At 36.3% G+C, this 27,437-nt stretch overlaps 3 protein-coding genes across 4 annotated transcripts in view; 1 reads left to right on the plus strand and 2 right to left on the minus strand.

The window, feature by feature from the left end:
- Window positions 1-7,075, minus strand: part of si:dkey-240h12.4 (death-associated protein kinase 2) — a 26,727-nt gene extending 19,652 nt beyond the window's left edge. The window contains exons 1-2 of the mRNA XM_048202460.1: window positions 6,930-7,075; window positions 319-489 (exon numbers count right to left, since the gene is read on the minus strand). Of these exons, the coding sequence (XP_048058417.1) occupies window positions 319-380 (62 nt within the window). The 5' untranslated portion in view covers window positions 381-489; window positions 6,930-7,075. The remainder of the gene's footprint in view (window positions 1-318; window positions 490-6,929) is intronic.
- On the plus strand, window positions 6,261-22,596 carry si:ch73-109i22.2 (SH2 domain-containing protein 2A). 2 transcript variants are annotated; one of them, XM_048202459.1, is made up of 9 exons: window positions 6,261-6,396; window positions 14,069-14,271; window positions 15,326-15,501; window positions 15,644-15,733; window positions 18,889-19,066; window positions 19,214-19,489; window positions 21,362-21,686; window positions 21,884-22,032; window positions 22,129-22,596. In XM_048202459.1, the coding sequence occupies exons 3-9, from the start codon at window positions 15,368-15,370 to the stop codon at window positions 22,285-22,287; spliced, it is 1,311 nt and encodes a 436-aa protein (XP_048058416.1). In that variant the 5' UTR covers window positions 6,261-6,396; window positions 14,069-14,271; window positions 15,326-15,367; the 3' UTR covers window positions 22,288-22,596. The 2 variants fall into 2 exon arrangements, with proteins under 2 accessions (XP_048058416.1, XP_048058415.1); XM_048202458.1 differs by lacking the exon at window positions 6,261-6,396 and adding an exon at window positions 12,649-12,806.
- A 215-nt stretch (window positions 22,597-22,811) lies between these two features.
- Window positions 22,812-27,299, minus strand: ssr2 (signal sequence receptor, beta). The gene is made up of 6 exons (XM_048202461.1): window positions 27,145-27,299; window positions 26,250-26,407; window positions 25,271-25,369; window positions 24,924-25,032; window positions 23,439-23,516; window positions 22,812-23,323 (listed from the first exon to the last, which is right to left on the minus strand). Exons 2-6 carry the CDS (start codon window positions 26,405-26,407, stop codon window positions 23,213-23,215), a joined length of 555 nt encoding a protein of 184 aa, XP_048058418.1. The 5' UTR covers window positions 27,145-27,299; the 3' UTR covers window positions 22,812-23,212.
- Window positions 27,300-27,437: the final 138 nt, after the last annotated feature.

Here is a 27,437-nt window from a genome sequence, read left to right on the forward strand (position 1 = left end):
CTAATATGCTGATTTGCTGCTCAACAAATATTTATTGTTATCAATCATGAGTTGAGCTACTTTTTTTTAGGATTCTTTGATAAGTAGAACATTAAAACAAAACACTATTTTAAAATGTAACTGTTTTTGAAGTGTTTACTATTACTTTTGATCAATTTAATGCATCAGTGCTGATTAAAAGTGTAAACTAAATATTAGTAATAATACTTTAATGACTCTAAACTTTTGAACGGCAGTATATACCATGGTACTGTCATAATTTCTTTAAGGAAAGATAATATAGCAGGGGAAAAAATGAATTGTTTTACATCTCTTTACCTTCCCAAAACATTTCCAATTTCATAAAGGTCTTCAACATTATCCAGCTTGAAGACAGCCATGCTGCTGTCTCTCTCTCTCTCTCTTCGTTGTCCTCTGTCTGTGAATGTCCAAAGGAAAGCTATGGGCTACTGTATATTGCTCATACTGAGTTTAGCTTTTGATCCATATCTGAAACACAGAGGATGGTAGTTAGTGGTTTACATCTGTTCCATAAAAAAGCTCCAAACCTGCTGAATATATTTCCTTCAGCATTTAACTAAACTTGCACAATTCATTTGGCAAGTATCTGATGACTTTAAAGGCTGCTCTGACAGCACAGCAGAACTAGCTGGGAACAGAAAGGGAGAGATATCTGGAAATTATTTACGAGTCCCTAAATGGTAAACATCTGGAATCCAAACCCCTTTGATATGCCAGCACTACATACATGAGAAAGAATGTCGCACTAAATGCTCTAGGCAAGTCGGTCACAAGTAAACAAACCAGTTCTTTAAACTTCGGCCAAGTGTAGGTCACAATGTGCAATACAGAGTATGAACATACTGTGAGAGACTTCCTAAAAGACCTCAGTCATGGATATGTTAACACATTCTTAAATAATGAGACCCTTTCCCACATTCAGTTGTTGTGTAATTAGTTTTCAATGGCTAACACAGTTAGTTACTGGGGGAGGAAGAAATGAGAAAATTGAATGAGGAGGCCTTGATAAGGAGGAGAAAGATTATTTATGGAGTGACAAGATACACAAAGTATTATTTTGGCATATCTATCATACTGCCTGTTGATCCATATAATCTATCATTTATCCATTTGAGATTAGAAAATGTGAGTAATAAATCTAAATGATACCGGAGACTTATGATTTCACATTTCATGAACACAGCCGATGTGGTTGTGTTTATTTGCATAAGCTAATTAATGTAAATGTGATGTGAATGCATTGAGTGCAACTGCAAATGGCAGTTCATCTGATTTGAATACAAGCTGGAGAAATCTATCATGTCACTAATTCAAACATGAAAATATGGGATGCACAGAACTGAAAATTAACCGTCGAAACCGAAACTTCAGAATGCACTTGACAGAAAACTGAAAATAAATATTAAATTAATAATCATTTAATCAAACATACTAAATAATCAACACTCAAATAAAAAACGAAGTTGTACAAACATTTAAATTGCACATAAGGCAGTTTTTATTTCAACCTTTTAATAACAGCATTGTTTCTACTCCAGTTTGTTGGTGAAATATAATCATTTAAACAACAATAAACTGTAATAACTTGTTTTCATGAAAGATTTATTAAAACATACATTAAAAAATGAAGACATCAATAACAGGTTTAGTAATGAATATGTAATACTAATGAGTTTATGGACATTGAATATAGCTTTCTTGATGTAAATGTAATGTTAGGCTAAGTGACACTATATAGCCTACAAGCTATTTTATTGACGTCTTTCTCCGGGTGAAACAAGTGAGATGAGACTTTGCTTCATATTAAAAGTAACAAAGTACAAAGCTTTTTGCGACTATTGGATGGCAGGCATGCTACAAATATTTAGTAAAGTTTTCATTCGTATCAACAGAAAACAGCACAGACTAAAAGACTTTAAATTTGAGAATCCATACCATTACCGATTAAAATCGAGAAATTAATATTGTCAACCTAGCCCTATAGTTAGCCGTCACGATTAACTGCTGTAGCTTATCCACTTTGCGTGCACAAAATAGATACTGAAGAAGCGCTAATTAAATGGCTTTTTCGGTCACTGATTTCGGCCCTCCAAAGCCATTTTGGCCCGAAACCGAAAATAGCTGTTTCGGCCGAATATGTTTGATAGCCGAAATTTTGGTGCATCCCCAACTAAAATGCACATATATTCTCTTTAACAAAGCCCAAATATAAAATACTAAACTTTACTCTTAACAGACACTGTAGCTGTGATTTTTCCAAGCTACATCTTTTGTTGATCATGGAACAACATTCCTGTCCAAAAAATGTAGTCCTAACCCTATCACTGCCCCTAAGCCTAACCCTAGGGATGCACCGATCCGATATTCAGATCGGTATCGGCGCCGATACTGCCATTTTTGCCGGATCGGGTATCGGCCGGGCGGGACCGATCCAAAATCCGATATTGTGCGTGTACTATTCTGTTGTTGTTAAGCTCTACAAAAGGCACAAACACATTAAAAAGCACCATAAAGTTTCTGTGCACTATATTCCAAGTGTTCTGAAGCCATTCCATAGTTTAATTTGAGGTACAGATGAATATTTTAGTTGTTAAATTAAAGTTCACGTAAAGGCCTCCCTCCGCTGCGGCTGTCAGTCACTCTCCATTCAGCATTCAGACTGCGTGTCGCGTTCAGTTACGACAGTCAACACAATGAAACTCTCTCCAAGATGAATCAATGTTTCTATTATTATACTTAATCAAGATACCGGTAATACAATACGCATCAATATTTCTTCACTTTGTGCTTTGAACTTTTCACTGCGGAGCGCTGCCGCTGTGCGCTGATTCCATGGTGCTTCAAGCACATCATTCTGCACACGGGATACGCATAAAAGCGCTTTGTGCCGCTCATGGGAGCCGTTCATATTATAATATTTTTGCGCAATGAAAGATTGTTTAATAGCATTTTTTTTGTTCTGTCCTATCTATCATATGTTGCTGCATCATTTTAATTTTTATATTTTAATTATAAGACATTTAATAGCTTCTGTTTTCGTCCACATTTTCATATGTATTCACAAACGTATAAGATAAACAAATAGGCATAGGCTATGCAATTATTTATATTATGAAAAGAAAGTATTATGAAAAGTTAAAGTCTGCGTCACTTTTCAGTTTTCATCTTACATCTCATCTCAACACTTTTTGAGGATCGTGAGTGAACGTGATCATCTCTTCTTCTTTACTACTTTACTAGGAAATAAACATGAATGAAAATCAAAAAATATGTTGAAAGTTGCAGTATCTTACCGAAATCTGTATCACGTCAGTTCAATCAGTGTTGTAAACAATGTCACGTAGGAAAAGCCATTCATTGACCATAAACTTAGTCAGCAACAACAAAAATAAAAACTATTTAAAACAAAACGGATTAGAAACTTTATGTAAGCATAAGTATTATAATATAATATAATAAAATGGAAAAACTGGGTGTGTGTAATCAAAGGCATCGTTTTCATTTTATTCTGGAGTCTGAACTCGCGCTCTGCTGCCACACTGGAGCACACTCACCACCTACTGGACAGGGGTGGGAATTACAGTTAAGTTACATCAGCCTCAGTAATCTGTCAAAATGACGGACAGGCTGCAGATTTTTTCCGTCACTGCTAAAAAAAATTCCATCAATGACGGAAAATTCTCGGTTAACCTGACCTTTGAGATTATATATTATATACACGCCACACTACCGCCGGTGACACTCCACGACCGCGGTGGCGCGGTTGTCATGCCGACCGTCACAGCCCTAAGTGAGGCATACAGTTTATTAGGTAATTTAGCGCTTTTCTTATTACTTGAAGATCGGATCGGATCGGTATCGGCCGATACTGAATCCCAGGTATCGGGATCGGTATCGGAAGTGAAAAAGGCGGATCGGTGCATCCCTACCTAACCCTACCCATAACTTTTTCCTAAAATCAAAGGGAAATGATAGATGAATAAGAAGCCCCTAACCCTTTTTGTATGCCTAAACTTGACAAAAACTGTCAAATCTGATTGGTTGATTGGATATATATAGCAATGCCTTGACAAACCAACAAACTCCCAGCACCCTTACATTCACATATGGTGCTTTTCCACTGCATGGTACGGTTCGATACGTCTCACTTTTTGGCACTCTTCCACTGCATTGGACAGCTCGGTATGGAACGGTACGGCTCACATAAATAGTACCACCTCGGTGGAGATTCCAAGTGTTCCGTACCGATACTAAAAGTGACGTGTAAACACTGCAGATCACTGATTGGTCAGAGAGAATCATCACTACCAGCGTCATTGGATTTGAAACACGAGACACCAAACCCGCTAGATTTAAATAGTCAGTAACAGCCACCGCAGAATCATTTGTTTGTGCGACTTTTAAAAACGACTTTTTTAAACGACTGTCGCAGGCAACTTGAAAAAAAAATGGCTGTATTGTGGTTAGTAGATGATGTGCAATCATGTGTGTGGATCCACGGCAGTAAAGGTGGCACAACTATATCTATAATCCCACCCACTTTGATGCGGTACTAAACTGCAGTGGAAAAGTAAACTGAAAGTAAAGCGAGCCGAGCCATGCCGAACCAAAAAGCGCCAATAGCAATGCCCTGGCAACAAACAAGAACACCCTAGCAATCCCTTAGCACCCAAATTACCCTAATAAACATATAGCAATGCTCTTGAATTGAAACAACTCAGAACACCCTAGCAACCACCTAGCAATGCCCTGAAACAACCAAGAACACCCTAGCAATGCACTAGTAACCACCCAGAATACTCTACCAACCATATAGCAATGCACTTGCAACAACCCAGAACAGCCTAGCAACCACATAGCAATGCCCTCACAACCTCCTTGAAATGCCCTAGCAACAAACTAAAACACCCTAGCAACCATATAGCAATGCCATCTTGGCAACAACCAAGAACACCCTAGCAATGCTCTAGCAACCATCCAGAACACCCTAACACAGTTCAGTGCTTAGAAGTAGAAAAAAAGAACAAAAAAAGAAAGGGAGTGTCTTATGAAAAAAGTTATTTTACATAACATTAAAGATACATTAAAACATTAGAATCTAGAGAAAACACTCTACACACCCTTGCAATCACAACGCACATGATCTCATGTTCCTGAATATATTTGCATTGTTCTGTGATTATATGGCCAACAGCACTTATTTCTGTGTGCCAAACTGAAGTTTACAAAGCACACTGGGCATTCCAAGCATGTTTAGAGTGCATGTTAATTGCATTGTTTAAAGTGCATGTCAATTCTGTTTAGAGGGAATGGAACAGAAATGGAAAGGCTGCATCAAACTGTTCTTTTCCAAAATAACACCCCACCCATCTCACTTCAGCTTCCTACAGTAACATACCAGCAATGCAGCCAAAGAGCTGAACAATAGTGTTCATTGCAAAACAAAAAAACTCCCCTTTTACTTCATTGGAGCAACAGTCACTCAGCTGTGTCAAATTACACACTCAAAACTAGGCTGAGCAATTAGTTCCAGCTTTAGCTAGAAGGCAATGTTTGCATCATTATTGCATTTCGCAACATTTTAGCTTTAAAACTATGTACAGATACAGCTTATCTTCCCTCACCTTACTTTCTTTTGCAAACTCATCTGAGTGTAATGTGTGACTGACAGCCTGTGGGTTTGTGTGTGAATCCTGAAATTTGAGCATGAGCATGCTTTCATTCTGTTCTATGCAAGATCAAAGAAAGAACTTGAAGAGCAATTCCAAGACTTGGAAACTGCCTGCTGAATCTAGGATCAGATCTCCAGCCATAAAACAAACAAAATAACGATCTCATTCTTGATTAGGATCAAAGTCCCAGAGCTTCAGGTTCTTCCTTACAATAACGAATACAGGAGGAAAACAACAAGAGAAAATTATGAAATAAATAAATAATGGAAAAAGAGAAATGCTATATTCTGAGAATGAAACGAAATTAAACTATCACACAAGCTTCCAGGAACCCCCTAACCCCTCTGGCAAACAAACTATTCTGACTTGAATAAAACCATTCATTTAGATTTTAGGTTAAATGACAACATGTTTTACAGTGTGAGGACAAAATTACACATGTAACCAAGAACCACCCACTTTAATGGAGCCTTTAGCTAAATCAATGTGCTGTAAACCAAATATGGTCAAAACAAATTCGTATTTCTGTTTTACCCCCCCTAAATCCAGAAGGAAGATCAGGTCTAACTGATTACCCTCAGGGCCTGGGAGGGTTTCTAGCCAGCCCCTGCTAGTTAGATCCAGGTGATAACCACCAAGATATTACAACTAGTTGTTTAACAATCTGAGTTACTTGGCTATTCATTTTGAACAACACAGTAAAGTAAGTGAAAGTCAACTACAAGTTTTGAAACACGCATATGGGTTTTTCATAGAACTGGTCTTGACAAATTTTGAAAGTGAATGTGAATGAGGAAAAAAAAACAATGTTCAAAGTGTTAGTTTGCTTTGGTTTGACGATAACAGAAAATTCCACACGGAATGAAAAGATATCACACAATAATTTTACAAATATTACGTTATAAACATTAGTAAGAACGTCTCCTGTCAACTCTGTGCTGAACACGACCAAAACCTGCGTGTGGAAACTTGTTCGTGTCTCATTCTAGTGCGTCGTGTTCAATATTCCACTGCGATGTTTCTCAGACCCTCACCTACGCCCCTGAAAGTCTGTCACGATAACGATGCAAAGATTAAATTAATGTCAATTTCTTTATTAGTAAAACTTCTATCATACAATGCGACATACGTACATTTTTTTTTATTTATAGCCTATCTCCTTACTTCCATTTAGGACAGCCTGTTCCATATCAAATCCCTTGTAACCAGACGAAATGGTCGATTTATGTGACATACCTGGCACAGATCCGTCAAAAAGAAGTGTCGTGTCTATTTCACGGACGGTATTTCCTCTGGAGCTCCACTCGCTGCAGAAGCGCTCGTACTGAAATAAGGAAACGCTCGTGTTGACCATGTTAGTGCAGTGCCCGAATGTGGCAAGCCATTTTAACACTATCGTTGTACACTAAGTTACCATCTGTATTTATGTTACTGATTTGTTATATTACTGACTTAATTTAATTTCTAGTAAACAATACAATATTGTGGGGACGGGGGGTTCTATATTATTGATGAGCCCCAGCGTGAGTTTTCTTTTAAGGCGATCGTTATTATAGAGCATTATTTTAAATTCCCCGGAGACGGGACATTCTCGTGGCTTAATTTACTAAGACAGTGTTATTTTAACAAACCAAACTTAGTAAGCACCATACTAATACAGCATACTACGAACAGAAAAGCAGATGAGCCCAGAATATGAACGCAACACGTTAATTAGCTACACATTAATTAGCGTTTTCCTCCCATAAAGAAATACACTAGAATAGTAAAATAGAATACTATACAGAAAAATTGATTTGTGCAGAATTTGATCTTTTAATATCACTTTAACATTAAGCGACATCTTTATAGCCTAACGGTTTTCTATGGGAGGAAAACACAACATGTAATTAAACGCATTTTGTTCATATTCTGGGCTTGTCTGCTTTGCTGTACAGTAATATGGTTTATTAGTATGATGTTTTCTGAGTTTGGTCTTAGTACATTAAGCCACGTTTAGCGTTTTTCACGTTAAGCATTTTTGAATGTCCCTTGGCGATGCATTATGCAGCCACACTATGACAGGTATCGCGTTTATTTCATTTTTCCTTTTTTTTCAAAATATTCACAAATTGTTAACTATATCATGAATTATAAGATATATTCCGATTGTCAAATATGTGGAAGCGAATGTGTTTTGTTGTTTAAACACCATAATGATCATGATAAAACAGAGGATCTGTCGAACATCAGATAAATTCATCCATTTATCCCGAAATAGGCTAAATGTAAGTGGCTGGTGAACTGGGAGAAGAGAGTAAACATTATTGTTTCATATGCAATGTAGCCTATCTGATATGTACGGAAGAGGATTAGGGCCAAGCAATAATAAAAAAATAAAACAATCTCGAGATTAAAGTTGTTAAATTTCGAGAAAAAACTCGTTAAATTTCGAGAAAAAAGTCGAGATAAAATGTTGAGAATAAACTCGTTAAATTACGAGAAAAAAACGTGTTAAATTTCAAGAAAAAAGTCGAGATAAAATGTTGAGAATAAAGTCATTAAATTATGAGAAAAAACTCGTTAAATTTCAAGAAAAAAGTCGAGATAAAATGTTGAGAATAAACTCGTTAAATTACAAGAAAAAAACTTGTTAAATTTCAAGAAAAAAGTTGAGATAAAATGTTGAGAATAAAGTCATTAAATTACGAGAAAAAAGTCATTTTTTCTCGAAATTTAACAACTTTAATCTCGAGATGGTTTCATTTTTTATTATTGCTTGGCCCTAATCCTCTTCCGTAGATATGAATAAAAAACTTCATCAAATTATTATTGATAGGATTATTGCAGCTTCCATATCAGTGTATGGAATTTGCATTAAACAAACTATAAATCTTTTTTATATATAGCCTAATGTCTGTTTAAATGTCTGAAACCTCAAATAAACATTATGTGGTTGAAAACACTAAAGAGTTGTGAAATATGAAAAGCACTGAGCGTGTCCATCTCTGGCTCAGCGCCAGCAGCGCGAAAGCAGGTTTGAATTTAGCAGTAACGCACTGAATGTTTTAATCACACAGGTGTGATCGTACACGTTAAATGGTTAAAATCATTTCGGGGGAGAAGGAGGATGAAGTGAAACTGAGGGGGCACAAATCAGATCTGAGGGGGCAATGCCCCCTTTTGCCCCCTCGTGGCGCCGGGCCTGGTTCCATATCACCTTGCCAAATGTTTTCAGTTATTTCAAAAGGTCCTTACAGCCTACGACCACAAAATAAATAAAACCCACAATGACACTGACCAAGGAAATAAATATAGTAAACAATAGGATGAAAACGACAAAGTAGTGTCATCATTTTTTGCCACAAAATACGTTTTATTGTGTCCTGAAAGTGCATACTCTTGCGCGCACTCTCTCTCTCATTCAAACGTACTGTATAGGACGGACACATACTCACACAAAAATGTTTTGTCAGTGCTGCTCTGATGAATTAATCAGTAAAATGACTCACCAGCCAGGTAATAACTGTGCCATTCTTGAGGTAGATAAACTTATAGTTTTGTTTCACTATAGACGTGTTTCTGTGCAACGTCATGACAGAGATGCGCGCACAACTAGGGGGCAATGTCTCACCATTACTGAGAGTTAATTTCGTAATATAATCGGCGGAGTCCGCGCTATAGGCTTCCAAAGTAATTGATGCTAGCCATTTCCTCATGTCACACACCTAGCTAGCTGTCACACGTCTCATGTCTTGTACAGTATGTTTAAAGTATCGATTTTCCTTTAAATGTGGCGGGTCGTGACGTAGCCTTGTCGTAAACATTTAGGATAGAAAGGCTCAACAACCAACAAAACCAAGTTCATAAAATCAGTAGGCTACTGTATTCAATATATAAGTAAAGCTGGAATAAATTATAGTAACTATTTGAAGTTTTACAAGTAATTAACCCTTATTTACAAGTAATTACACGTATGATCACACCGGTGTGATTAGAACATTAAGTGCACCATGTGATCAACTGCCAAATTCAAATGTGCTTGCGCGCTTTCTGGCGCTAAACCAGAGACTCAGCACTTTTCATATATCACAAATAGTTTTTTCAACTACATAATGTTTATTTTAGGTTTCAGACATTTAAATACACATAAGTACTAACAAAACAATACATTTAGAGTTTGTAAAATACACACTGATGTATACAGAAGCAGCAATAACAATACTTTCCATAATAATTAGACGACACGCTTTATTTATATCAGACACACATAAGTACACACATTTTATAAAGTGTAAGTAACTTTATAAAATGGTTAGTTCCTGTCCTTGATTCTGATTAGTCAATAGCTGTGTTTTATTCACGATAAAACACGGCTATGACCGCTTCACCCAACGGTTCTGTGTATCACAACACCCTTAGCACTCTTAGCACACCCTCACCCACTCTTAGCAACGTAAACTGTTTGTCCTCAATTGATATTGTTTATTGAAGCTTACTGTATTATGTAGAAGAGCATTGTGAGAAAGAGATCGAGAGAGCAAGTTTATTACCTGCTTTCAGATTTATCATTTTTCTTCAGGTCAGTCCTATGTTCATAATAAAAAATCTGTTTAAATGTCCAATGTATTATCTTGTCCTTTTAACAGTTAAGGGGTTTTCCCTTGACTGACAGCACTAGTCAAAGCATTTGTCAGTTGCATCTTGTTCCGTCTAGTTCAGTCTTTTCATTGTAAAAGTCTTCACTGCTGACTGACTCGCTCATAAAGACAATCTTTGCCGCCATCTAATGCCGTTATAATATAACTTCTGTTGCTGTTCACAGTCAGGGACTATTTTTTCCGGCGGAAGGAAGGCTTTTAGTTAAAGTTTACTTCATGAAAGTTGCATTAACACATCATTTTGGCTTTAATATTTGTATTGTGTGGTAACTGTTTCATAAAAGCAATAAGGCACTCGAGGCTAGTGCTGTATCGTGAATAAGTCATGGCTGAAGGGGTGACTTATTCACGTTTCAGCATAGCCTCTCGTACCCTATTGCTTACTTAAATACAGCACTATTGTGGTTGCGGTGTCATCACAAGTAATGACGCGTCACCATGGAAACAATAAAGTGATACTTTCTAAATAACGGTCGCTTTGAAGAACTCACACTGGTTGTTCAGCTAATATTTTAAATTTATACGTGAAAGGGTTAAATAATAAATTGTAGTATTAGCATATAAGTAAAAGTGGATCAGAGATAGGAATACTAGTTGGAAGTAAATTGTTGATAAAAGAACCACAGATGCCCATAGAATTTACATGCAAAATATTCACTAGTAACAATAAAATTGTTTACCTGTCATCACTGAGAGACTGGCAAAGGAATAAGGATCAGTTTTTCACTCAAAATGAACTTTTTATTATTAGAATAACTACTCACTTCTACAAACAAGTACCATCTAATAATTATATTAGTTATTGAATTTTTTAATATTAAATAAATAAATAGCAGTAACAGACACTATATGTATGGACTAAATGTTAAAACTGCTTGCCACAGTACACCTCAAATGAAGAACGGGGTGGATGTATGTATCATAGGTAACTCTCTCTGCAGCTCCATAAATCCTCTGGAATACGGTTGAGCGTCTGACGCTGGAATGATTCATTTCTGCAGCAGAAATGAAATTTGTTGACTCATTTGTTCATTTATTTAAGCAAGAAACAAGTCAGACAATTATCGGAGCATTAGTTAGGGTAGCCGTAATATTGCACGCGAGAAAATAAGTGGACTCAGCTCAGATCAATGGCTGGACATCTGTTCTTATTTAACCAACGCAATCTTGAAGCAGACGTTTTAATTCAGATGGGAAGGAACTCATCGAAAGAGGAATAATGCGCATGACAGTCGCATTAAATAAATCCGTTGTATATAATTTGGTATGCACGACTTATTGTTATTGGTTATTGTCGGGTGCGACAAATGGCAATTTTCATTCATGTCTCGTGCCGATTTTTATTCTCAATGTTAATGTAAGTGGGCCATCTAGTGGAGGTATCCTGTAACTTTCCAATTGTTCACCATTTGGAAAGAGTGGGCCTATAAAATAAAATAAAAACACAAAAGTAGACATATTGTTCAATGAAAATTATTTTCAGAATTATTAAAAACTAAATGATATATGGTTTCACTAAAATAATATAGGCTTAAATGAAAAAATGGAGAAAGAAAAGGTCAAGAATTAATCTCATTATGTATCCCTCCCAGTACATAAAAAAATGCATATTTTCTGTCAAATGTAAAGAAAATCTTGTGGGTGTTGGGCACAGTATCTACTCTTATCATTAGTACACTTCTTTTGTCCTCTTTCTCTTTTCCTCACCTCTTGTTCACTGTGGTCGTTCTCTCTCATCCTGTGTGGTGAGCAAGTCACATGATTTAACTGCCTCTTCTCTCTCTTACAGACAAACACACACAAAGAGAGAGAGAGGGGGCGGGGGATCTCTCTCTCTCACCTTAATAACACACTCACTGTTACACAAACATAAATAAATGTGCACATATACAGATTGACATATTTGTTTCGAATGTGGAAGAATTCTACGGTCAGTTAAACAAGACAAGTTAGTGTTTTATTGACAAACATTCATCAACCTAAAAAATCTACAGAATCCCAAATAACACTGCAGTAACATGTATTATGATAAAATGAATGATTTTATTTAACATTTTTGCAATTTATATTAATGCATGCATATCTTTTCAGAGAATTACCTCTAAAGATTTTGGTAATTATGTGCTGGAAGCTCAAATGATTAAAAAATCCATAAATTGTGGCATATTTCAGTGCATGGCAGCTTTTTTGAAAATCAATGCAATTTGGTCAGGTTGTTGATTTGAGCTTTAGTGCATCAGTTGGATACACACAGAGTTGAAATGAAACTGCGAAATGAAAAAAATAAATTAAAAAACTCTTTACGCAATCACTAGCAGTTCACTATTGGTTCCTTGCTTGTGACCTTTTCTTTGCCGCTTTCTCACATATGCATTTAAACAGGATGAGGCAGAAACACTCTAGATCTGATAGGAAGAGGTAGCATTTTACATCCTGCACTTGAGCATGGACTTTGACTACCAAAAACTTAAAGGTCAGCTATTTCTCACCAGCTTTTGAACTTAAATAATCAATCTTTCAAGGTAGAAATCGACTGTTTTAAGTATAGAAAAAACAAAACATACGGTTTTAAGATGTTGTGTTTACTTGCTTTCTCTGACAATACACTGACAACTGGAAATGCTTTTGTTTAAAGCCTTAAAATGTCTATATTTATTTGAATGCTAGAAACAACTATTATTTTGTCAAGGTTGTACTTTTTGAATTGATAATTTTGTGAAGTTAAACAAATATTTTTTTTAGGTTTACTATCAGAATGAAGCTATATGGTGATCAGGCTGTGCTAATTTTCTTTTAATGTGTTAATATATAAGCAATCTAGCATTAATATAGAATGGAGAGAAAAAAGCAGAATTGTCCTAGACATTGTGTTGTACAAAACATCAACACAAATCTACTCCTCACTATCTTAGACTAATTCTCAGACACATTAACAGATCGCAACTGTATGTCTGATAATCTTTTAACAGCATTGGTGTTACAGAGCCTGCAATATTTGTAAGATTATTATTTTGTCGATTGTTTGGTGTCTAGAATGTTCTACAGATATGCATGTTGGTGACGTGCTTATAAAAAAGTGACATTTCCGTTCGAAGTGTTATTTTGAGCCTGACTGTACTAGTGTGATTCTATCTACATCTCAACTTCTTAATCTCACACGCACATACTAATATCTACAAGTTAATATTAAAAATCTAAATGTATTTACAGATAAACAGATTTGAAAGGACATTAACAGTCAGGCAGAAGGCTGAAGGCTTCATTAAGATAATAATTTTAACAAATTCAAATTTTTTATTTACTGTTGATGGGGTTTTTAAACATGGTCCCACTTTATATTAAGTGGCCTTAACTACTATGTACTTACATCAAAAAATAAGTACAAATGGGTTCATACTGAATTGCAAAACACTTGTTGCTATTGAGGTGGATACGGATAAGGTTAGGGAAAGCTTTGGTGCTGTGGGTAGGGGTAAGGTGTAAGGGATGGGTAAACAGTGTAATTGTTGTAATTACAGAAATTAATTACAATTGTAATTACATGCAGGTGTTTTTAAAATATAAGTACAATGTAAAAACATGTATGTACACAATAAGTGCATTGTATCAAATGATTAATTTAAATGTAAGTACATAAAGGCCACCTAATATAAAGTGGGACCTTAAATACTGTTTGCTTTAACGATCAAACTGCCCTTATTTTGTGTGAGAAGGATTACGTTTTTTGCTCTACAGATGCTGAATCTCAGCAAAGAGAAGAGCGACTGAGCGCTTTTTCTGTCCTTCACCCAACACCAAAGCCCCGTCCATCTGTAGCTCCAGAGAACCATCCCACAACCAAGAAACCTCCAGTAAAACCCCGGCGGAGCATAAAGTGTCGTCCCACAGCACAACAAGAGACCGAGAAATTACACCAGGGCCAGCAGAAGGAAAATGAGGTGAATTTGTCAAGTCATAAATATGTAGACATGACTTTAAAAGTTTGAAAAGCCCTGTTCCACAAAATACCTTTAAAAAATTCGCAGTAATGAATTGAAAAAATGCTTAACATCGTATATATATATTTTCTTAATGATTTTAAAATACATCACTTCAACATCTCATATTTAAATGCATATAGATATATATGGTTTGAGATTTGCAGAAACCTTCTAATGCCCTCAAAGACAAAATATGAATACACTACAATTTCCTCAAAACAAGACGACATCTGTCAGTGGTTCTGCTGCTCTACATTATCTGTAAAGAGCCTTTTGAAGCAAAGAAATATTAAATTGGTCAGTACAGCATCAACAACATCAAAACCAATAACGCTTTTAACTTCTAGGCCAAATATATTATATACAATATTTTAAATACTTTCAAATAATCGATGAGAAAGTAACTGGTTAGATTTCATGTGATGTTTAACGTCTATCGTGTGTATAGCGGGACGTGATTGTTTCTTTAACCACAGAGTGAGCTGTCCTGTAAATATTATTTGCACATTTGATCAATATGTGGAGACTTTTGAGGGCTTTTTAAAAGTACTTCAGTTTGATTTGAATTTTTGTAGGGCACTTCTTCACATCATCTAAAAAATAATCATCTTTAGGTTTATTTCCTATTTCCATCCATGAACCTTAAAGGGTTCTGTCAGGTTCTTCATAGGGGTTCCCATTATGTGCTCATTTTATGGATTTAATTATTTAATTTTGTTTTAATTCATTTCTATTATGATTAAATTTTATGAATTAAAAAGCTCATACTTTATCACTAGAAAATGTATCTGTTAAACATGAAAGTATTATGCAGTCATTTCTCCATATATAACCTTTTTGGCATAAAATCCTTAAAAAGAACCCTAGCTTTTTGAACCTTTTTTTCTAAGAGTGTGGTATTAGCATTAAAACTTTTGACAATTTTCTAATGTATAGCAAAGGTACTGGTAAAACACTTTGACATTTAAAATAATATCTCAATGACATCATACTTGGATTCCCTCTGTTAAAGACGACAGTGAAGCGAATAGATCCTGCTCTAGTTTTGGGTCCCATGGGGCCTCTGGAGGCTCTGACTTCATCTCTGCGAGCTCACACTCTGCTGTGGTTTGAAAGGACGCAGCTGCCTCGACTGCACACACCCGGACAGCCTCTCCCCTGCTGGCTCCATGGTTTTGCTACACGCAGGTTACACCCACATCTAAATATTCTTTCAAAAACATTACAGAAAAAACAGGTGCACAAGCAAAGTTGCACATATACAGGTGCGAAATAGTGTCATACACATACTATTCTATTTTCACACAACCTGTCTTTCTCACTCTCTTAGGGAAGCGGAGCAGCTGCTGCAGGATAAGCCGCAAGGCTGTTTCCTGTTGAGACTAAGCGAGTCAAAGATTGGCTTTGTGCTGTCTTACAGGTACTTTCAATCATAAAGTGGCCTAATTAGCATTTTGGACACTGAAAAGCATTCTTAAAATGTAATTCACACAAGTCCTGTTCACACTACAAATAATAACTATAAAGATAACTATAGCAGTATATTACATACCACAACGTTCGGTTTATTATAAGCGCACGCTGCAGTCATGTTTGTCGCTTTAAATGCTCAAACTCTTTAAAGTGGGGTGGATTTTGATTGGCTGTCAATGTTTTTCATCATTTATCAGCTGAGAAAAAAAAAATGTTCTGAAAGTGATTCCAAAGATTTTGTTCCTCTTAGTCGTTAATGGTATAGTTGTGGTGTTGAATTCCCTATATCCTCATAGAATTAGAACAATTATTAAAACTATAGTTCAATATATAGTTCAAACTATAGTTCAATAAACATATAGTAAATATTTAGTAACTTACATTAAGGGACACAGTATTGTCAGTTGCATCTATTTTTGCTCTGCTAATTAAAATATTTCAAAACAAAACCAAAAGCAGAATCAACCATTGAGCAACACACAGTTTTGTGGTGTTTTGTTCCTTAATAAATCAGCACTTTTGAATGAATTGAGTGCATAATTCAGTGACTCACTCATAAAATACTTACTTATTTTGTTCCTGTATGAATCAGTGTTCGAATAAATTGGTTGTGTGAATGATTCAATGACTCTCTAATAAAACAGTCACTTGGGGTGCTTCTTGAATGGAAGGATGCATCCTAGTGTGTTCTTCCTATTCCAGTCCTTCTGGCTTGTAGGCTGGCTTGTCTGAGACAGTCTAGGACAGTGGTCGCCAACCCGACTGGTCGATCTTTATCACTGTTCCAGTAGCTCGTGAAAATAACAGAAATATGAGTACAAAAATACATTACATTTCTCCAGTCTTTGTACTGTATTTTTGTATTTATTTTTATGTTATTTTCTGGAGACAGACAGATAAAGGTAAATAGCCCACATTATATCTGAGTCTGTAAACGGCCGTTAACAAGAGACCAGAGACGCTGAAGACGGACGCGAAGAGGAGAAAATTCTGTAGCAGGCAGAGCATCAGCTCACTGTTCACGATGCTCGAAATATAGGAAGAAAATATAAATATTGAATTGGGGGTGAAGGATTATGAATTCATCTCTAAAAGGAGATCAGTCTTCAGGAAGATTTCGATGGCAATGACATTTTATTTTCCTCTTACCTCCGAATAAAGTAGCTAATTATTAGCGCAGTTCAACTTTGTTTACAGCGGTAACCAAGGAAACGCTGTATCACTGCTGCTCCATAAAAGCGCCACCTTCTGTCAGAGAGTGAATCTGCGTCTCATTCAGGATGCTGTTTTTGTTTCATGCTTTTTTTGTGTGTGTGGCATTTATAATTTCACAAAGATAAAGTCAGACCGTTCTGTTTTTGCTTTAAATCTTGAAATTAAATCTAATTCAAATAAAAAACAACTGCTCATGCAACGTGCGTAGCATCTTTGTTTGGATTGTGATTAAAAAGCAGTGGTTCCCTCTAATTTGAAATGGCTATGTATTTTTGTTTATTATAATAATATTAATAATAAATATCTGCAACCAGTATCGGAATCGGCCAATTTGCTTGTAAAAATAAATAAATAAATCAGAATCTACAATGACCACGAAAAAAATACTAAATACAATCTGGGCTGTCTTTTTCTATCAAGTAGATCTTGAGGTCAGGGATCTTGGGCTTAAAAAGGTTGGTGACCACTGGTCTATTAAGTGTGCATGGCTACGTCACACGTTCCCAGCCCCATAGCACGAAAATACTATTAAAACTTAATTTTGGAAAAATACTTTGTATTAAGAATCTTAATATTATCTGCCTTTCTATTAATGCAATACAGTGAATGACAACTGTGGTCTCCCAGTGGCTTATATTATTGGCAGTTTAATTTACACCAAAACAAAAAATAACATGTATGCCTTCATCTCCGAAAACATTATTTTTGTCTTACATTTTATAAAGAGCTCAGAAAAGCTCAGTGCCGACTCATTTTCCGTCAGTTATTTATTGTGAATTGGAATGTGTGCAAAGGATTTTAGGTGATTGAAGGACATGAAGGATACACTTGATGCATCCTTCAAAATAAGCTGAATGATGAAGGATGCAAAACAAAAGCTGCCTTCCAAAAATCCTTCAAATTGAGATGGCCTTTGACGGCGCTTGATGACGCGGCAGCAGGAATATGCAGCCTTACTAGGACGCAGCCTTCTGTTTGAGAAGCACCATTGGCCCTGTCCCAAATGGCACCCTAAATACTTGCGGTCTTCCTACGAGTCCGCACCTTTGTGACATAATGCCGCTTTGACTGTCGGGAAGATGTCACCAGTGCGGGCTTGGCAAAAGTGCACATCGAGGGTGCATAGTGACCGCAAAGGGGGGCGCTCGCGAACACCCTTCTGAGACCTAAAACGGACAAATGGGACACCCTACGGTCTCGTGGAATTAACAGACACGCGGCAGCCATTGTAAGTCCATGATACCAAAAGACAAGTTTGAAGAGACAGGGCCATTGTTTTGTTCCTGCAAGAAATCAGTGTATGAATGAATCAGTTGAGTCAATGATTCAAACGACTCATAAAGACATTCCTTTTTTACCTCCTACTGGGTACTGATGTAAGCTGCAGAACAACATGTCAGTTGTTGTGTACGACATATTAAGTGTCATCTGCATACAAATGTGACTGGACCTTGTCTCAACAAAACTTCTTAAAATTTTGCATGAGAAGTGTGCTATCATTCATTTTAAAAATACTACTAAGTAAAATATTTTGTTATAATGCAATGACATTTAAGGCCAGTTCACATTGTACCAAGAGACGACGATCAATGGCAACAAACACTTTGTTGTTGTGTAACACGTTGTGTTTTGTTGGATCGCTTGATTTCACCAATTAAACATGTTGAATTGTCGTTTGTCAGGTCGTGGAATGTCTGAGAAGTGACATACTGTAATCTGGTGATTGCCCGCTGTGGTCGGCACCTGTAGGTGCTGTGTAAATTGGCCTTTAGGCAATACAGTGTGTTCAGATATATTTTCGTGTCATTGTATCTGTACGGACTATATATCTGCAACATATCTAATCTCCCAGTGACTCACTAAATAACAAATTAATTAAATCCCCAGAGGAGAGGACCGGTGTCGTCATTTTATCATTGAAGAGGAGGAGAGTGGAGCATCTGGTAGCGTGTATCTAATTGCTGGAGAAAACAGCCGTCATAGAAGCCTGGACAACCTAATCAGCTACTACACCCATTATCCTGTGGGGCCCTTTAATGAGTTGTTGACTGTGCCTTGTATACAGGTACACGCACAATTGTTTTCTCTGAAAAATTAATGATTTTTAGAGAGGGGGATATTAAAAATGATTTTACATTTGAATGTTCCTGTAATCTCACTTCATATCCTGTCTTTCTTTTTGTGTGTGTGTGTGTGTGTGTGTTTTATCTAGCCTAATGGTGGCTTTGAGGAAATGAATAGGTGGAAAGTGAAGGACAGGGAAGCAGAGAGAAATGGAAAAGAAACAGATCAAGAAAAGCAAACAAAACTGCCTGTGGCCATCAGTCCAGCTGTTCTGAATCCATTACCCACAAACCCCTCCAATCAGATCACTTCTACTACAGAAGAGACTGTGCAGTATGCAGCAGTGAGAAAGCCACTAAAAAAGAGCTACTCGTTGCCGGAGTGCAACTGTGGACCTAACACAGCAGCGCCTCCTGGCTTAGAAGTGAGTAATTACAGACAATCAAAATTTCAGACTTTTTTTCTCTGACATTTCTTGTTTTAAACTGTGCAGAATAATTTTTTTTAGGACAATAGACTTTAATTTTAAAATTAAATTTAATTTAAAGTCATTTCCGGGAACATGAATAGCATTACCCACATGGAAAAAACCTATATAAACATATATGTTTCAATATAGGTTTTGATATAGGTTTTTAATATATGTGACATATATAAAATTGGCCGTTTTCCTATATTATATGTACATATATGTACATATATGCACACATATATATGTACACATATATGTACATATGTGTACACGTATATGTACACATATGTACACACACATATATATATATATATATATATATATATATATATATATATATATACATATATGTACACATATGTACACATATATGTACATATATGCACACATATATATGTGCATACATATACCTATATAGGTACATATATGCACGTATATATGCACCTATATGTTCACCTATAAGAATTGACCTTGTAAATGTTTCTGGAAAACGTGTAGATATCATAGTTAATATATCATGTTAATATATTGCCATAGTTAAATTCCATAACATGCCAATTACATGTGATACCAATTTCACGTGTTCGCACATACATAAGTTCTTGCATAATTTTTTTTGTTAATTCTTAGTTTTTGCCTTGATAATAGAAAATATGAGCTAGGCATCATGTATGACAGTCAAAAATGAGATATGAGCTACAAAATGACCAGATGCTGCCATTAGCTATATAGAAGACATATCTTGTACGTATAGGGCTTATATGTGGATATGAAGAAGCAATACAGGAGACCTATATTTCCTGTATATGCACATATATGCACCTCAGTTTTGCCTATATGTGGCATATATACGCATATATGCAGCATATATGCAGTACATATACGCATATATGCAGCATATATGCAGTACATATACGCATATATGCAGCATATATGCCGTATATATACGGCATATATGCAGCATATATGCAGTATATATACGCATATATGCGCATATATGCAGCATATATATTATCATATATGTGCATATATGCAGCATATATGTGCATATACACTGCATATAGGTTTCATATATGCGCATATATCCACATATAGGTTCTTTTCATGTGGGTAAAGTGGGCTCTTTGTTAATTGCTAATAAGCCACGTTACAAACTGCCTAGTTATACCCTGGCAACCACCCAAACACCATAGAGACTACATAACCAACACGCTAAAAATCGTTCCTTACCTTAGCAACCACACAGAAACGCCCTGGCAACCACAAAGAGCACCTCGACATCAAGGTGGCTAGTTTTGCAGGTTAATAGAGCTGGATAAAAATTTCGCACCTTCATTTGAACCATATTTATATATGTGATGCTTGTTATTGTTTACTTTTTGTGTACGGTAAAAAAAAAATGTCTCTCTGTTAAGTTGTTCTCGCGGACTGCATAAATAAACAAACAAACAAACATACGACGCCACAAGTTTAGTAAGTAACGTTGGTTTGATTTACGAACGAATGATTCGTATTCAGTCGATTCATTTAAGCGAATGAAAAACGCGTCTAATCCGAATCCCGAAACGAATGACTCGATGATTCTTTTAATGAACGCTTTAAAGGCAATACAATTTACCTACTCACATTTTCTTGTTAACAATAGCTGTTTCTATTGTCCCTGTGCCATCTTTTCATTATTACAGTTGTCTATGTGTGATGTGTAGCCTATTACAGCTTGACTAGAAGAGAGGTTTAATGGTGGGTTGTGCTGTTGACTTTTTCATTTGTAACTTTGTTTAATGTGAGAGTCATATTACACAATACTTATTTGCCCCCCACTAGAATGGCATTTCTGAGCTTGCTGAAAAACCCTCAGAGGATCAAGCTCCTGCTGTGGATGCCCCATATGCCCGAGTTAACAAACCCCCTAGAGCAGTATCAGAAAATACCCCCAACTTAAGTGCCCACCCTCACCCTGACCAACAGGGAGCGACAGCGGCTTTTACCCCTTCATCCATCCCAAGCTTTGACACAACAGCAGCAGACCCGAAATACTGGAAACTGGAGCCCATGCACACCTATGAGGAGACCCCTCACACGCGCACCCGATCTGAGGAGATTGACTGCTATGCCATGGGGTGGAGGAGGCAGCTGCCAGGAGATGCAGGTAGGAATGAGAAAAACAGGTGTCAAAACTCACTCAAAACATTTTAATCCTGTTTCCTGTTATGAAGGGCAAATTTAAATGATTTGAATTTGTTTCAAAAGAACCACACACTCATTAGTCAGTGAAATAATATATTAGCAAGACATGCAATATATGCTTATTTGGTATATTGTTTGCTGTTTTGATTCTTTCCTCAGAGAACCTTCCAAATAATCATCTCTATTCAGAGGTGAACATAAAAGGTGCCCAAGAAGGCTCTGCTGTACCCAGACCCGGGCCTAGTCTTCCTCTCAGACCACCCCCAAGATCTCCTCATGGTCCTTTGCGACCAGAGATCACTGGGCAGGTAAATATCCATATGCACGTTATGTGCAATATTCTGTATAGTATGTAGTGTTGAGTCTGTTATAAAAAATGATCAAATTTATGATTTTTCCCTCAGAGTTTTGGTGTGTCCCCACTAATAGCTCAGACCCAGCACTCTGGTTTCCATCATTCAGAGCAGCCACATTCAGAGTCCTCCAGCTCTATTTATGAGCAGATTCCAGAGAGATCAACCAGCTCTAGACCATTTCCGCCCCCACCAACCCACAAACGCTGACCTCAGGATTGCACTGACCTCCAAAAGCACCAAAGGAGTATTTAGTTCACATACACTTCATAAAATTGTGGTAAACATTAGGATGGCATACATATCTGTACCAAATATTACATGACTTATAACCTTTATATACATTTATAACATAACTGCGGGCTTGTGGATTTTGACCTCTCCATGGAGGTTGCAAACATGTTTATCTGTAAAGAAATTGATTTTTTTTTAATTTAAACTAAATCTGGATATGCCTTTTTCATAGAATCAGTCACTCAAAGATGTATTTTATTTTTAAATTAAATGTTAGAATTCAGATTTCTAACTGATTTCATTTGTTTATGCATTTGTGGATTGCAGTCCTCCCTAGTAGTCATCAACCCAGTGTTTGATGATAGCCTCAAGTGTGTTTTTGACCAATGACATTCCCATAAAAGACCAAAAATACACCAATCACTGCATGAGGAAAAACATCACAGAACACCACAGATGAAAGCATATTTCAGCGAGTGAAGAGACACAATGAAAGCATCTCTATAAAACCTTCTTTTATTTCCACAAACTAGCCCACCATTGATCATGAAGGACTGTACAGTTCTGTTTAGCATTTGAGCATCTGAGAATGGTTACAAAAAACAAAACAAAAACTAAGATGGTGCACCTAAGGCCATCATGGAATGGCCACTTTAATGTCAAAAGCAAATGTCAATGATCCTCCTACTTTATGCTTCAATCCCCAGATCGCTCAAAAAATTATTTGATAAAGACCAACATCACTTAAAAACAGATTAAATCATTGACCATTTACCCCAATATGGGTAATTAATTTATTCAAAAACAACATTTTCAACCCACCCACCATAATTCACTTAACACCCCTCCCCCCACATTCACACAATGATCCCTGATCTGTTTTTGTCCTGTAATTGATATCTCAGTTCTTTTTGCTCTTCGGTGAGTCGTACTTCCTCTTGCTGGAGTACCACAGGAGCAGAGGAATGCCAATGGAGGGAAGGGTCATGACACCAAAAGCTGCCCAGTCCAACTATTAGATAGAGAGAGAAAGAGAAAACTTTACACTTACATATCATAACAGCACAGGATACATTGAAAGCCACTTTACTCCATTTTCCAAATTAAAGCATTGCTGAATCACTTACGTAATGTGGAGAAAAGCGCCTGTCAAACTCTCTCTGGGCCAGAATGCCTCCTTGACCTGGAGCACTTGTGTAACCAACCTAATAGAAGAGAAGAAAAGAATGACTTAGCTAACAACCAATAACTATAATGCAGTGTTTTGCACATTTTTGATCTTTATTGAAATTATATATTTTACAGTATTAAATGTAATTAAAAAATAAAAAATATATATATATATATATATATATATATATATATATATATATATATATATATATATATATATATATATAATAAAATGTTATCATACCATTTATTACCATCTAATATTATTTTGAGGGACAGCAAATGTGTGTGTGTATATATATATATATATATATATATATATAAATAAAATGTTATCATACCATTTATTACCATCTAATATTATGGTGTAGTGGATCTAACTTAATCAATAAAATTAATGGTCAGATTAATGCAGAAAATTATTCAATGATAAAAAAAATAAAAAAATAAAAACTCACTGACGTAAAGGGTTAGTTCACCCCAAAATGAAAGGTCTCTCATTAATTACTCACCCTCATGCCGTTCCACACCCGTAAGACCTTTGTTCATCTTCGGAACACAAATTAAGATCTTTTTTTTGATAAAATCCGATGGCTCAGTGAGGGCTGCATTGCCAGCAAGATAATTAACACTTACAAATGCCCAGAAAGGTAGTAAAAACATATTTAAAACAGTTCATGTGACTACAGTGGTTCAACCTTAATGTTATGAAGTGACAAGAATACTTTTTGTGCACCAAAAAAAAAAAAAAAAAAAAAAAAAAAATGTATTCAACATCTAGTGATGGCCGATTTCAAAACACTGCTTCATGAAGCTTCGAAGCTTTACAAATCTTTTGTTTTGAATCAGTGGTTCGGAGCGTGTATCAAACTGCTAAAGTCACGTGATTTCAGTAAACAAGGCTTCGTTCCATCGCAACGTTTAGAAATTTCAATGGTTCACGTGACTTTGGCAGTTTGATATGTGCTTCGAACCACTGATTCGAAACAAAAGATTTGTGAAGCTTCATGAAGCAGTGTTTTGAAATTGTCCATCACTACATATTGTTAAATAAAGTTATTTTGTTTTTTTGCCACACAAAAAGTATTCTCGTCACTTCAAAACATTGTTGAACCACTGTAGTCACATGAACTGTTTCAAATACGTCTTTAGTAGCTTTCTGGGCGTTTGAAAGTGTCGATTAGCTTTCTGGCAATGCAGACCTCACTGAGCCATCAGATTTTATCAAAAATATCTACATTTGTGTTTCGAAGATGAACGAAAGTCTTACAGGTGTGGAATTTTCATTTTTTGGGTAAACTATCCCTTTAAGAAGATTATGTATAAAGCCACAAGCCAGGCCATTTTCATATTATTATGGCTAATTGAGGCACATAAAAAATACATAAAATTTTTTTCCTTGCGCTGGTACATGAAAGGTATCGGAGGACTCCACTTACCACAACCTGTCCGCCTTCCTGTGCCAGGTAACTAACTGAAGCAGAGGTGAAGTTGAAGTATCCAGCTTTCAGTGGCCGCAGAACCACTGTGTGAGAAACATTACTGGCACTATAGAGAGGAATAGTTAGGGAACACAATCTACTAAAGAGCAAAAGTAAATAAAGCATCCTGACTGTCTGCCACAGTTCTGATGATGTTAAGTGCTATCAGTAAAGACAGAAGTGATTGTTTAAAGGTTTAATGGGATTACTAACAGAGTGTAAAGTACTCAGAATATATTTTCACATATGAAAAGATCAAAACAGGATAGTAAACAGAACAGCTATTGCTTTTTGAAGGAGGATACGGAGCAATACGATCCCATTTCACATTGAGCATTCCTGAAACAATGCCGAAATCTTCAGGGGGGAAAGAGTCATCTGACAACTCGACCTCCAGTGCAGCACTAGGCAAAACAAACAAACAAAAAATTAAATACGATAACAAACTAGATTATAAATCACCCCATTAGTCATCCCCATCTGTTGAAAATGCCCTTAAAGAGTTAGTTCATCCAAAAATGAAAATTCTGTCATTAATTACTCACCCTCATGCTGTTCCACACCCGTAAGACCTTCATTAATCTTCAGAACACAAATTAAGATATTTTAGTTGAAATCCGATGGCTCAGTGAGGCCTGCATAGGGAGCAATGGACACTTCCCCTCTCAAGATCCATAAAGGTACAGTGGTTCAATATTAATATTATAAAGCGACAAGAATATTTTTGGTGCACCAAAAAAAACTAAATAACGACTTATTTAGTGATGGCCGATTTCAAAACACTGCTTCAGGAAGCTTCGGAGCATAAATGAATCAGCGTATCGAATTATGATTCAGATCGTGTGTCAAACTGCCAACGGCTGAAATCACGTGACTTTGGCGCTCCGAACAGCAGATTCGACACGCTGATTCATTTATGCTCCGAAGCTTCCTGAAGCAGTGTTTTGAAATCGGCCATCACTAAATAAGTCGTTATTTAGTTTTTTTTGGTGCACCAAAAATATTCTCGCCGCTTTATAATATTAATTTTGAACAACTGTACTCACATGAACTGATTTAAATATGTTTTTAGTACCTTTATGGATCTTGAGAGGGGAAGTGTCATTGCTCCCTATGCAGGCCTAACTGAGCAATTCGGATTTCAACTAAAATATCTTAATTTGTGTTCCGAAGATTAATGAAGTTCTTACAGGTGTGGAACGGCATGAGGGTGAATATTAAATGACAGAATTTTCATTTTTGGGTGAACTAACCCCTTAACTTCTGAGAGAAAGAGGACAATACCTGGTGCCAACATTGTAGATGTTGTATTGCAGAGTAAGATCTCGTCCCTCTACAGCGTATCGGTTCAACAGGGACTTAGATGCCAACAGACGAGCCCCTTCTTCTCCTGCCACCAGACCCATCACAGCAACCAGAGCAAATACACAGAACACCCTCATCTGTGGGGAAATGGAGTATTTATTATACAAAACAGACCAACTGCTAATGATATACAAGGGTAATCAACATTTAAACTTGCATAAAAAGACACTACAACTAAAATGCTGTCACTACATCTGTGTGTAGAGGTGGATAGAGAAACAGGGCAATTTAGAAGAATGAAGTCACTTGATGAAATATCGATTTATACTCAGTCTTACAGTTGGTTGAGCTATAATAGACAGTGCAGTCTGTAAGAGGTAACATCTGCATGCATAAAAGGATGAATGAATGAAATTTCCAAATAAAAGGCACATGTTGTCAAATAACGGTTCTATAATACAGAGATCTGTTCTGAAATATAATATAATCTTTTAAAACAGACATATTTTAATATTTTTAAAATCAAGACAGTTCATTTCGTATGCTTACGTGTACAACACCAGTCACATACACAACCGCTACAAACTACTGAATTTCAGCGTCATTACTGTACTGAAGTCGGCTAATGATATTTAACGCACTAGAATAAAACTATTAAAAGATTTCATTTAGTGGAATTATGAAATTCTTATACAATCATTTAAACAAGGTGACAAACTGTGATTACGTGTACTTCATATTCGTCTTGAGACTATTGTACAGACAACGTCGACTGTTTCCTTATATACATTCACAGACAAAATTGTTTTCAAGAGTCATTCTCAGCATATAACTTATATTTTTTTTTAACATAAAAATTTAGCAGCCACTTTACCTTCCTCCGCTGGTTTGAGCCTCAAAATTACGAAGACAGTTCAACGCACGCGCAGATGATTTCAGTCTTCCGCTAGCATGACGTGTCCACTGTGTGTACGGATAAACGATGAATCCCACAGCGCCGCCTACTGCTTCGGGTGGAACTTTGTTTCAAAATAATTACTTGACTATAGATAGCAGCAGAAAAAAGACTTTTATTAATACTTAAATCGTAAAAATGGAAAAAATAAAGGGAAATGTCTGTATATAAAGAAAAATAAAGGTATAAAACATTTGCATTTTAATTGTTTG

The sequence above is a fragment of the Megalobrama amblycephala genome, linkage group LG9 (genome assembly GCF_018812025.1).
Source record: "Megalobrama amblycephala isolate DHTTF-2021 linkage group LG9, ASM1881202v1, whole genome shotgun sequence".
In the NCBI taxonomy this organism is placed as follows: domain Eukaryota; kingdom Metazoa; phylum Chordata; class Actinopteri; order Cypriniformes; family Xenocyprididae; genus Megalobrama; species Megalobrama amblycephala.